This window comes from Dama dama, chromosome 15, assembly GCF_033118175.1.
Source record: "Dama dama isolate Ldn47 chromosome 15, ASM3311817v1, whole genome shotgun sequence".
In the NCBI taxonomy this organism is placed as follows: Eukaryota; Metazoa; Chordata; class Mammalia; order Artiodactyla; family Cervidae; genus Dama; species Dama dama.
Window position 1 is genome coordinate 33,343,002 of NC_083695.1, and position 12,952 is coordinate 33,355,953.

The window sequence follows — 12,952 nt, forward strand, 5'->3', positions numbered from 1 at the left end:
CAGAAGATTTTTCTTTCTATGAATTTGAACGCTGTCACAGCCTGCCATGCATTGCTTTTTTCTGTGCCTTTTGCAGTTATATGGGGATATATCTTCAATACATTCATGCTTTGCTAACATCAACATTATCATGTTGCTTATCAGCACGAGCCTTTTTTCTCCATTGAAAAAGAAAAAAAAATGATTTTTTTTTGTTATTGTTAGAATCTGCAAAGATGATCTCTTTTAAAATAACAGTTCACTCGATACTTTACATACCTTATCGCTAGAAATGCTGTATGTCCTCCCCATTTCCTATCTCCCTTTTTCTTCTTTCTTGCCTCTTGTCTTCTTTTCCTTATTTCCTACCTTATCTCTCCTCCCCTTGCTCCATTCCTTCTTTTTACCTCATTTATTTTTGCACACTTTTGACTTCGCAAATACGTATTAAAAACTGGACGATATTCTAGACAGTAGTTATGAAATAGCTAAAATAAAACTTTCAGAAATAGTTATGGTACCACAGCCATTTTAAAAAATAAAGTTACAGGAAAGTAGTAAAGTTCTCCTACACACAAAAAATAGTATTTGTAATAAATAAAACCATCAATTGTTCAGATATTGAGATATACTTAATTAGACCTTTCCTCTTTTCAGTTTTTCTTAAATCACCTTTAGTAGGCAGGTGCAGAGATTTCCTATTAGTGATAAATGGATCAACTTCTGCCTGTTTTACCACTCAAGCGACAGTAAAATTGCTAAATTGTTTTTATATGTTGTTATTTTAAAGAGCATTTGTGATAATACTAGGTTTTCCAGATGTCAGCAGCTTAATTTATATACTCATATGAATTGCATTATCAGTATTATTTAGGTAATATTGAAAGTCAGAAACTGAGGGAAACCTTTACTATCTAACTCATTTTCTAAATTGTAGAACTTAATAAATTTGGATAAACTTTTAAATAGAGCTAGAAACTCTTACTTCTACTATCCCAAACTCAGATTAAGGCAATATTTTTCTTAACCAGGTTCTTTTTCTCCAAACTCTGAACCAGGTACACTTGGATAGTAAGAATACCTGTATTTTCTTTTGGAGGAACTATTTAGTTTTCTATCAAAGAGTAGTTTTATTATTGGAATAGAATTTAGTAGCTCATACTAAAAGTATTTGGTTTTATTTAGTAACCATTTTATGCCAAAATTTTGCAGGAGTCATGATTACTAAAATGTATTTTATAGATTGAGTGGTATTCTTCATTTGTAATATAGTTATTTTATATATGCGTGTATTGATGCATATCATGCTTATTTTCATTAATCCAGTTAAACATAAACAGAATGTATCTTTCAGTTAGTCATTCAGTTGGCATATGGGTGAGTAGAAATATGTTTTTGAAGATAATTGATTTATTTTTTGAAGAGAGAATCTAACCATGTTATCAAAATCTTAAGTGATGATATATTTGTGGGTTTCTTTTTTTTTTTTTATCAGAACTGTTACCAGAAAAAGTTGGAAAAATTGGCAAGTTGTTTTTCTTATTTCTGGATCAGTAGGAAAAGGAAAAGTATTTTTGTCTGTAATGTAAACAATTATTGTGTTGAGTTTAATTGTTGGACAATAATAAAAAGTTGTATGTGATACTTGGCAGCAAGATTTTAAGTGTAGTATTGTGGTTAGATTTTTCAGCTGCAAAACTGGACCAGCACAGGGAGTTTTCAACTATAAAAAGTTATAATTTTAATCTATTATAGTGCATAAAATGTAATGAATTGCAAATTAATTTCTCATAGTAAATATGGTCTACATATATATGTGTGTTTTGCAAAATTAATTTCATTTTTGGCTTTTAAAGCATTAAATATCAATGGATATTCTGTTGATACTTGAAAACTGAATATTTTAGTTGCATATATATTTTTTCTGTATAACTAAATAGTAGCTGTTTCTTACCTGCATTTTGAACTATTAAAATATAGAAAGTAGATAATTTTATCATTTTAGTAGCAAAAGGAAGCTTAAATGCTAGTTTCTCAAAATACCAGATGATATTTAGATTAATGTCTGTGTTTTTATCAAGGTAACCAAGATGTCTTACAAAATTTTTAAAACAAAATTAACATTAGTAAAATCAATGTACAGCCATTTGAAGAATTAAGAATTAAAATAAAAGTCATACTGAGTGAAGTATTTCAGACAGAGAAGGAGAAATATCATATGACATCCCTTATATGTGTAATCTAAAAAGAAATGATACAAATGAATTTACTTACAAAACAGAAAGAGACTCACAGACTTACAAAATGAACTCATGGTTGCCAGGGGTTCCATGGGATAGTCCAGGAATAGTTAAGGACTTTGGAAAGTTCATGTATATACTGCTACATTTAAAATGGATAATTAACACAAACCTATTATATAGCACATGAAAGTGCTCAATGTTATGTGTCAGGCTGGATAGGAGGGGGTTTTGGAGGAGAATGGATACATGTATATGTTTGGCAGAGTCCCTTCAGTTCACCTGAAACTGTCCCAACATTGTTAATTGGCTATACTTTAATACAAAATGTTTTTGGTGTTAAAAAAATTAGAAAAGAAGAATTAAAATGAAAACAAAAGTTGCAAAAATAGTTAACTGTATAATTGCAGGACAGGTGTGACTAAGTAAAAGCCTACTTATGTTTTGTTGTTGTTTTAGATCCCTTGTAGCTAATCTTGCTGCTGCCAATTGTTACAAAAAGGAAAAACATCTTGATATGGAGAAAAACTGGATATTGGTAGACAAAGCAAGAGTTTATTATATAGCAGTAAGTATTTGACTAATTCAAATTTCTGGTACATTTTTTACTATAAATTATAGTTTGTTGATGTACATTTAAAACTAATTGTCTCATCCTGCAAATTATATACCCATCTCAAAGCATATTTTGGGTTCACTATTGCAAATAAAGAACAGAAATATCATTCTGTGGTAACATAATTTGAATTATTTACCTTTAAATATACCTCCTTTTGGATACATTATATATAGATGTTTTCAACCAAGTGTCAAAATCTGTATTAAATTTTAAGGTCTTTTGAAGTAATTCTGGAAATTAGCCAGTTGTATTTATAGGCTACTTATGAATGATGCATGCGTTGTGTGGGAAAATATTAGTAATATAAATGTTCACTGCAAACAGTTTGAGCTTATTTGCCTAAAAAAATCTTAATTACTATTTATTCCATAGTAATTACCATGACACCTTTTAATTTAATATTTCAGAAACATTGATCATGACAAATCTGTTAAATATCAGAATAAGGGCAGCATGTAATTTCAATTATTAAGTCTTCTGACATAAAAATAATTGGTTAAGAATTCATTTCTAAAATAAGACTGTAATAAAAATTCTCCTGAGTTAATCACCCTATGAAAATCTTATTTTTATTTAATATGAGTTAAATGTGACTGATGAAAAATAAGTAGATACCTCTGAAAAATTACAAGTACTTCATATGCATATATGGTTTTGATATAACAGCTGCTGCCATTTACTACCTGAGCTGTGAAACAGCTGGTAAGATGTATAAAAATTTGATTATCCAGTAAGAACATGTTTATTGAAAATATAATTATTTCTTTCAGTCTAGTGTTAATGTCTCCTACAGCATGTTTATATGCTCTGCTGTAGGCTTTACAAGGTTGGTATTGATTTTTCTGTATAGCAAATCCTATCCCCTTTATAGCTGTCAAGTAAATGCTTACATTGAGAGGATTATATAGAGGAAAGTCACATTATGTCTTCTGCTAGTATGTAAGAAAAAATCTCAAACTTTAAAAAATTTTATGGGTTATCTTCTGTTTTGTTTTATTTCTCAAAATTGTCTCATTTTTTCATTAATGTCTTGATAGCAAGTGTTTGTAGTGTAGCTCTAAGGGGGTCTATGCATTATCTTAAACCATCTTATATTTGAAGGTCAAAGATCACATGGTTTAAAGTTTGTTGCTATTTATGCTATATTTACTGACTGAAATTTGACAACATATAATGATACAAAAATATTTTTACCCTGACAGTTATAATTCTTGGTACGTCAATATATTAATTGGGCCTCAAGTTATGAGCTAACTTCGAAACAACTCATAATTTTAATGATTATGCACATATAATACATCTAGCCAATTTTGCATGAATGAAATTTTTGTAGCCGTATAGACCCATTTGCAACCAACAAATAATTGTAGCAATTATACACCATAACACATCTAGCCAACTCTGGGTAGATGGAATTTTTACAATAGTGTTAACTGGTTATTTGAGTACAGTTTTTTATAAAGTGTAGAGTGATCAGTTTTGGTCAAATTAATAAAATTGAATTACTTTTGAAACTTGTGTGGTGTATTCAGCCAGAAACAAGTATCAAAACAGATTGCAGTTGATTCATCTGTTGTAGTTGTTATCACTTAGTTTCTGTTTCAGCAATGTCATAAAAGAATGCTCTTTCACACTGCCAGGTAAATCTATAGTTTGTTCAGAGTTGGCTATTTAAATAGTTCTAGAAATAGTAGATTCATACCAGATACTTGGAATGCTATTTATTCTTGGTGAACATTGAACAAATATTTATTCTGCTTAACAACTAAGAACATAATTATTTTTCATTAAAATCTGTGATATTTCTTCAGAAATGTAATGTTATTTCTACAGACTTTCAACTGTTCTTTTAAATATTTAACTCCCTTTGTGTTCAGAGCATCCAGTCTAATCTTAGAGAGAAAACTGCAAATTTAGATTGAGTTGATAGATACAACTGTACTTATTTCAAGAAATCAGATGCGCTTTCTAACACTTTCAGGTTCTGTAGGGGTTTGTAGTCATCTCACATCATCATCGTAAACTTTGGAGGTTCAGCCAGTTGAAATTGTGGGAGCTCTTTTAAATATAAAAGGTTCTTGATCTGAAGAAGTGGTTCAGTATATCTAGCATATTTCCATAAGTAAAATGTCTGTCTGCGTTACACAAAATAATCTAAATCTACTTACTCGACTTTTTCTCACTCTTCCATGAATTATTAATGGTCAGAAGCATTAAGAAAATTTAAAACTTTTCATCCTTTTCTCTGTCACATAATGCATTGAATCTACAATTGAAAGCAAAAACTTGTCTTATAAAAAATTGAAGTAGAAAATGCATACACCAGCATTCTCTTTTGGTGTAAAGTGTCCCACTTATGGCATATAAACTCAATTTTTCCATGTTTAAACCAAATTCTTAGTAGATATTTAGGGATTCTTGGTTATATTAGTAGCTAATTGATTTTTGAAAACATAAACCTTAGTTGCTCTTTACCTTAGAATCAGACTGACATATCTGTTTATTAAAAGAAATATTGTTACAGTTGCCCTCTAAGACTGTGATATTTAGGAAAGGTTTATGAAAATGATGAGATTGGAGCCATTAATTTTGTAAACCATGTGTTTTCTTTCCAAGCAATATTAATGTGCTATAAAAAGTCAGCAAATCAGTGCTGTATTTCATCTTCCCTCTTGGCTTTTTATAATTATTTTTATTTTATATTTTCAGTGTTTAAAATTTACATTTTATTCTATAACCGTAATAGTTACAGACTTCTTCTATGTTTAAATGATCTAAGTGCTTACCATCCACTTCTTTACCCCATTTACTCCATTCCTTTATTGTTTACTTTGTCCCTCAATTGGCTGCATTCATTAAACATTTCCCAACCAATGAAAGACTAAGAACTCTCTTCTTGAGCTTATTTTCATGTTGTTTTTATATGTGAATGACACCCTGTTTGGTGTAATATTTTATGAAACAAAGTGCCTTGTGGACATTGCTTCATTGTCCCTTAACATTTCTTATGGGAAATGTAAGGTCAGGTTGGTTTTTATTTCTGTTCCTTACTATTAACTTTCTTTTTTCTGTTTACTTTGTATTTCATTTGCCACTCATTTATTCCTCTTCCTTCATTCTGTTCCACCCCCTTCCACATTTGGAAGAATAATTTATTGATTTGAGACTTTTCTCTTCTAATATAGACATTTAGTAATATAAAATTCTCTCAAAGCATTCATATGACTGTCTCTCACAAATTTTGATATATCATGTTTTCATTTTCATCTAGTTTGTAATACTTTCTACTTTCTCTTTGGCTTTCATATATGACTCATGGATTATTTAGAAATGTGTTGTTTTTTCCTAAATATAGAGATTTTCCAAGGATCTTCCTTCTACTACCATTATGAATTTGTGTATTCCTCTTTGCAATTCTGGTTTCTTTTCATATATTTTGAAACTCTGTTATTAGGGGCGTAAATGTATGTGTTTGATTATTTGACTCATTTATCATTTGGAAATATTTATCCCTCAAAATATACTTTGTCCTCAATTCTACTCTGTCTGATATTAATATAACCAATATAACTTTCTTTTGACTGTTGATAGTATGGTATATCTTTTCCCACTCTTTTACTTGTAACCTATTTGTCTCTTTATTTTTAAAATGGATCTCTTGTAGGCAACATGCTATTGAGTCTTATTTTTTGTCCATCCTAACAAGATCTACTTTTTGATTGGAATGTTCATACCATTCCCATTTAATATAATTATTGATATGGTTAGATTTGAGTTTTTCATCTTGGTATTTGTCCCATCTGTTCTTTTTTTTTTTTTTTTTTTTTTTTTAACTTTTTTTTTTTTTTTTATTATTATTATTTTTTTTTTCCAGTGGGTTTTGTCATACATTGATATGAATCAGCCATGGATTTACATGTATTCCCAATCCCGATCCCCCCTCCCACCTCCCTCTCCACCCGATTCCTCTGGGTCTTCCCAGTGCACCAGGCCGGAGCACTTGTCTCGTGCATCCCACCTGGGCTGGTGATCTGTTTCACCATAGATAGTATACATGCTGTTCTTTTGAAATATCCCACCCTCACATTCTCCCACAAAGTTCAAAAGTCTGTTCTGTATTTCTGTGTCTCTTTTTCTGTTCTGCATATAGGGTTATCGTTATCACCTTTCTAAATTCCATATACATGTGTCAGTATGCTGTAATGTTCTTTATCTTTCTGGCTTACTTCACTCTGTATAAGGGGCTCCAGCTTCATCCATCTCATTAGGACTGGTTCAAATGAATTCTTTTTAATGGCTGAGTAATATTCCATGGTGTATATGTACCACAGCTTCCTTATCCATTCATCTGCTGATGGGCATCTAGGTTGCTTCCATGTCCTGGCTATTATAAACAGTGCTGCGATGAACATTGGGGTGCACATGTCTCTTTCAGATCTGGTTTCCTCAGTGTGTATGCCCAGAAGTGGGATTGCTGGGTCATATGGCAGTTCTATGTCCAGTTTTTTAAGAAATCTCCACACTGTTTTCCATAGCGGCTGTACTAGTTTGCATTCCCACCAACAGTGTAAGAGGGTTCCCTTTTCTCCACACCCTCTCCAGCATTTATTGCTTGTAGACTTTTGGATAGCAGCCATCCTGACTGGCGTGTAATGGTACCTCATTGTGGTTTTGATTTGCATTTCTCTAATAATGAGTGATGTTGAGCATCTTTTCATGTGTTTGTTAGCCATCTGTATGTCTTCTTTGGAGAAATGTCTGTTTAGTTCTTTGGCCCATTTTTTGATTGGGTCATTTATTTTTCTGGAATTGAGCTGCAGGAGTTGCTTGTATATTTTTGAGATTAATCCTTTGTCTGTTTCTTCATTTGCTATTATTTTCTCCCAATCTGAGGGCTGTCTTTTCACCTTACTTATAGTTTCCTTTGTAGTGCAAAAGCTTTTAAGTTTCATTAGGTCCCATTTGTTTAGTTTTGCTTTTATTTCCAATATTCTGGGAGGTGGGTCATAGAGGATCTTGCTTTGATTTATGTCGGAGAGTGTTTTGCCTATGTTCTCCTCTAGGAGTTTTATAGTTTCTGGTCTTACATTTAGATCTTTAATCCATTTTGAGTTTATTTTTGTGTATGGTGTTAGAAAGTGTTCTAGTTTCATTCTTTTACAAGTGGTTGACCAGTTTTCCCAGCACCACTTGTTAAAGAGGTTGTCTTTTTTCCATTGTATATCCTTGCCTCCTTTGTCAAAGATAAGGTGTCCATAGGTTCGTGGATTTATCTCTGGGCTTTCTATTCTGTTCCATTGATCTATATTTCTGTCTTTGTGCCAGTACCATACTGTCTTGATGACTGTGGCTTTGTAGTAGAGTCTGAAGTCAGGCAGGTTGATTCCTCCAGTTCCATTCTTCTTTCTCAAGATTACTTTGGCTATTCGAGGTTTTTTGTATTTCCATACAAATTGTGAAATTCTTTGGTCTAGTTCTGTGAAAAATACCGTTGGTAGCTTGATAGGGATTGCATTGAATCTATAGACTGCTTTGGGTAGAATAGCCATTTTGACAATATTAATTCTTCCAATCCATGAACATGGTATGTTTCTCCATCTGTTTGTGTCCTCTTTGATTTCTTTCATCAGTGTTTTATAGTTTTCTATGTATAGGTCCTTTGTTTCTTTGGGTAGATATACTCCTAAGTATTTTATTCTTTTTGTTGCAATGGTGAATGGTATTGTTTCCTTAATTTCTCTGTCTGTTTTTTCATTGTTAGTATATAGGAATGCAAGGGATTTCTGTGTGTTAATTTTATATCCTGCAACTTTACTATATTCATTGATTAGCTCTAGTAATTTTCTGGTAGAATCTTTAGGGTTTTCTATGTAGAGGATCATGTCATCTGCAAACAGTGAGAGTTTTACTTCTTCTTTTCCTATCTGGATTCCTTTTACTTCTTTTTCTGCTCTGATTGCTGTGGCCAGCACTTCCAACACTATGTTGAATAGTAGTGGTGAGAGTGGGCACCCTTGTCTTGTTCCTGATTTCAGGGGAAATGCCTTCAATTTTTCACCATTGAGGGTGATGCTTGCTGTGGGTTTGTCATATATAGCTTTTATTATGTTGAGGTATGTTCCTTCTATTCCTGCTTTTTGGAGAGTTTTAATCATAAATGAGTGTTGAATTTTGTCAAAGGCTTTCTCTGCATCTATTGAGATAATCATATGGTTTTTATCTTTCAATTTGTTAATGTGGTGTATTACATTGATTGATTTGCGGATATTAAAGAATCCTTGCATTCCTGGGATAAAGCCCACTTGGTCATGGTGTATGATTTTTTTAATATGTTGTTGGATTCTGTTTGCTAGAATTTTGTTAAGGATTTTTGCATCTATGTTCATCAGTGATATTGGCCTGTAGTTTTCTTTTTTTGTGGCATCTTTGTCTGGTTTTGGAATTAGGGTGATGGTGGCCTCGTAGAATGAGTTTGGAAGCTTACCTTCTTCTGCAATTTTCTGGAAGAGTTTGAGTAAGATAGGTGTTAGCTCTTCTCTAAATTTTTGGTAGAATTCAGCTGTGAAGCCATCTGGTCCTGGGCTTTTGTTTGCTGGAAGATTTTTGATGACAGTTTCGATTTCCTTGCTTGTGATGGGTCTGTTAAGATCTTCTATTTCTTCCTGGTTCAGTTTTGGAAAGTTATACTTTTCTAAGAATTTGTCCATTTCATCCAAGTTGTCCATTTTATTGGCATAGAGCTGCTGGTAGTAGTCTCTTATGATCCTTTGTATTTCAGTGTTGTCTGTTGTGATCTCTCCATTTTCATTTCTAATTTTGTTAATTTGGTTTTTCTCTCTTTGTTTCTTAATGAGTCTTGCTAATGGTTTGTCAATTTTGTTTATTTTTTCAAAAAACCAGCTTTTAGCTTTGTTGATTTTTGCTATGGTCTCTTTAGTTTCTTTTGCATTTATTTCTGCCCTGATTTTTAAGATTTCTTTCCTTCTGCTAACTCTGGGGTTCTTCATTTCTTCCTTCTCTAATTGCTTTAGGTGTAGAGTTAGGTTATTTAATTGGTTTTTTTCCTGTTTCTTGATGTAAGCCTGTAATGCTATGAACCTTCCCCTTAGCACTGCTTTTACAGTGTCCCATAGGTTTTGGGTTGTTGCGTTTTCATTTTCATTCATTTCTATACATATTTTTATTTCTTTTTTGATTTCTTCTATGATTTGTTGGTTATTCAGAAGCGTGTTATTTAGCCTCCATATGTTTGAAGTTTTAACAATTTTTTCCCTGTAATTGAGATCTAATCTTACTGCACTGTGGTCAGAAAAGATGACTGGAATGATTTCAATTTTTTTGAATTTTCCAAGACCAGATTTATGGCCCAGGATGTGATCTATTCTGGAGAATGTTCCGTGTGCACTTGAGAAAAAGGTGAAGTTGATTGTTTTGGGGTGAAATGTCCTATAGATATCAATTAGGTCTAGCTGGTCCATTGTGTCATTTAAGGTTTGTGTTTCCTTGTTAATTTTCTGTTTAGTTGATCTATCCATAGTTGTGAGTGGGGTATTAAAGTCTCCCACTATTATTGTGTTACTATTAATTTCCTCTTTCATACTTGTTAGCGTTTGCCGTACATATTGCGGTGCTCCTATGTTGGGTGCATATATATTTATAATTGTTATATCTTCTTTTTTGATTGATCCTTTGATCATTATGTAGTGTCCTTCTTTGTCTCTTTTCACTTCCTTTATTTGAAAGTCTATTTTATCTGATATGAGTATTGCGACTCCTGCTTTCTTTTGGTCTCCGTTTGCATGAAATATTTTTTTCCAGCCCTTCACTTTTAGTCTGTATGTGTCTCTTGTTTTGAGGTGGGTCTCTTGTAGACAGCATATATAGGGGTCTTGTTTTTGTATCCATTCAGCCAATCTTTGTCTTTTGGTTGGGGCATTCAACCCATTTACATTTAGGGTAATTATTGATAGGTGTGGTCCTGTTGCCATTTACTTTGTTGTTTTGGGTTCACATTTATAAAACCTTTCTGCATTTCCTGTCTAGAGAAGATCCTTTAGCATTTGTTGAAGAGCTGGTTTGGTGGTGCTGAATTCTCTCAGCTTTTGCTTATCTGTAAAGCTTTTGAATTCTCCTTCATATCTGAATGAGATCCTTGCTGGATACAGTAATCTAGGTTGTAGGTTATTCTCTTTCATTACTTTCAGTACGTCCTGCCATTCCCTTCTGGCCTGGAGGGTTTCTATTGATAGATCAGCTGTTATCCTTATGGGAATCCCTTTGTGTGTTATTTGTTGTTTTTCCCTTGCTGCTTTTAATATTTGTTCTTTGTGTTTGATCTTTGTTAATTTGATTAATATGTGTCTTGGGGTGTTTCGCCTTGGGTTTATCCTGTTTGGGACTCTCTGGGTTTCTTGGATTTGGGTGGCTATTTCCTTCCCCATTTTAGGGAAGTTTTCAGCTATTATCTCCTCGAGTATTTTCTCATGGCCCTTCTTTTTGTCTTCTTCTTCTGGAATTCCTATGATTCGAATGTTGGGGCGTTTCACAGTGTCCCAGAGGTCCCTGAGGTTGTCCTCATTTCTTTTGATCCTTTTTTCTTTTTTCCTCTCTGCTTCATTTATTTCCACCATTTTATCTTCTACCTCACTTATCCTATCTTCTGCCTCCGTTATTCTACTCTTGGTTCCCTCCAAAGTGTTTTTGATCTCATTCATTGCATTATTCATTTGTAATTGACTCTTTTTTATTTCTTCTAGGTCTTTATTAAACAGTTCTTGAATCTTTTCAATCTTTGTTTCCAGGCTATTTATCTGTAACTCCATTTTGTTTTCAAGATTTTGGATCATTTTTATTATCATTATTCTAAATTCTTTTTCAGGTAGATTCCCTATCTCCTCCTCTTTTGTTTGACTTGGTGGGCATTTTTCATGTTCCTTTACCTGTTGGGTATTTCTTTGCCTTTTCATCTTGTTTAGATTGCTGTATCTGGAGTGGGCTTTCTGTATTCTGGAGGTCTGTGGTTCCTTTTTGTTGTGGAGGATTAACCCAGTGGGTAGGGTTAGAAGATTGGCTTGTCAAGGTTTCCTGGTTAGGGAAGCTTGCATCAGTGTTCTGGTGCGTGGAACTTGATTTCTACTCTTTGGAGAGCAATGGAGTGCCCAGTAATGAGTTTTGAGATGGGTCTATGTGTTAGGTGTGACCTTGGGCAGCCTGTATGTTGATGTTCAGGGCTATGTTCCTGCGTTGCTGGAGAATTTGCGTGGTATGTCTTGCTCTAAAACTTATTGGCTCTTGTGTGGTGGTTGGTTTCAGTGTAGGTATGGAGGCTTTTGGACAGTCACTTATCACTTAAAGTTCCTTGTAGTCAGGAGTTTTCTGGTGTTCTCAGGTTTTGGGCTTAAGTCTCCTGCCTCTGGATTTCAGTTTTATTCTTCCTGTAGTCTCAGGACTTCTCCAACTATGCAGCCCTGATAAGAAAACTTCTAGGTTAATGGCTAAAAGATTCTCCCCCGTTAGGGACACCCAGAGAGGTTCACAGAGTCACATGAAGAAGAGGAGAGGGAGGAGGGAGATAGAGATGAACAGGAGGAGAAAAAGGGGGACTCAAGAGGAGAGAGACAGATCTACACAGCTGTCTGTTCCCAGAGTGTTCTCCGTAGCCCAGTCACCTACAAAGATTCACAGAATTGGATTGGGAAGAGAAGGGGAAAGGAGGAAATAGAGGTGTTCTGAGGTAGAAAACAGAGAGTCAAGATTGGGAGAGAATAATCTTCGGTTTAAAAATAGGGCTTCTCTTCTTTTTTTTTTTTTTTTGTAAGGTTATAGTGTATTGAAAATGAAAATTAAGGAGTAGTAGAGGAGTACTAGAGGACTTTAAAAGAAATAAGAGAAAAAGAAAAATAGAAAATAGAAGAGAAAAAGGAAAGAAAAAAAGAAAAAAAAAAGAAAGAAAAAGAAAAAAAAAGAAAAAAAAGAAAAAAAAAAAAAAGGAAAAAAAATTTTTTTTTTTCCCCCTAATTAAAAAATCGTAAAAGTCTATGGAAATGAAAGTTAAGGAGTAATGGGGGAGTAATAGGGGATTTTAAAGGAAAATAAAAGAGAAAAAATAGAAAAA

General features: G+C 33.2%; 1 protein-coding gene across 6 annotated transcripts in view; it reads left to right on the forward strand.

Moving 5' to 3' along the window:
- The window catches only part of ADK (adenosine kinase), a 553,238-nt gene that overhangs the window by 249,617 nt on the left and 290,669 nt on the right, over window positions 1-12,952 (forward strand). For all 6 annotated transcript variants that reach the window (XM_061161884.1, XM_061161887.1, XM_061161881.1 and 3 more), the window contains one exon: window positions 2,679-2,787. In XM_061161884.1, coding sequence (XP_061017867.1) covers window positions 2,679-2,787 — 109 coding nt within the window. The remainder of the gene's footprint in view (window positions 1-2,678; window positions 2,788-12,952) is intronic.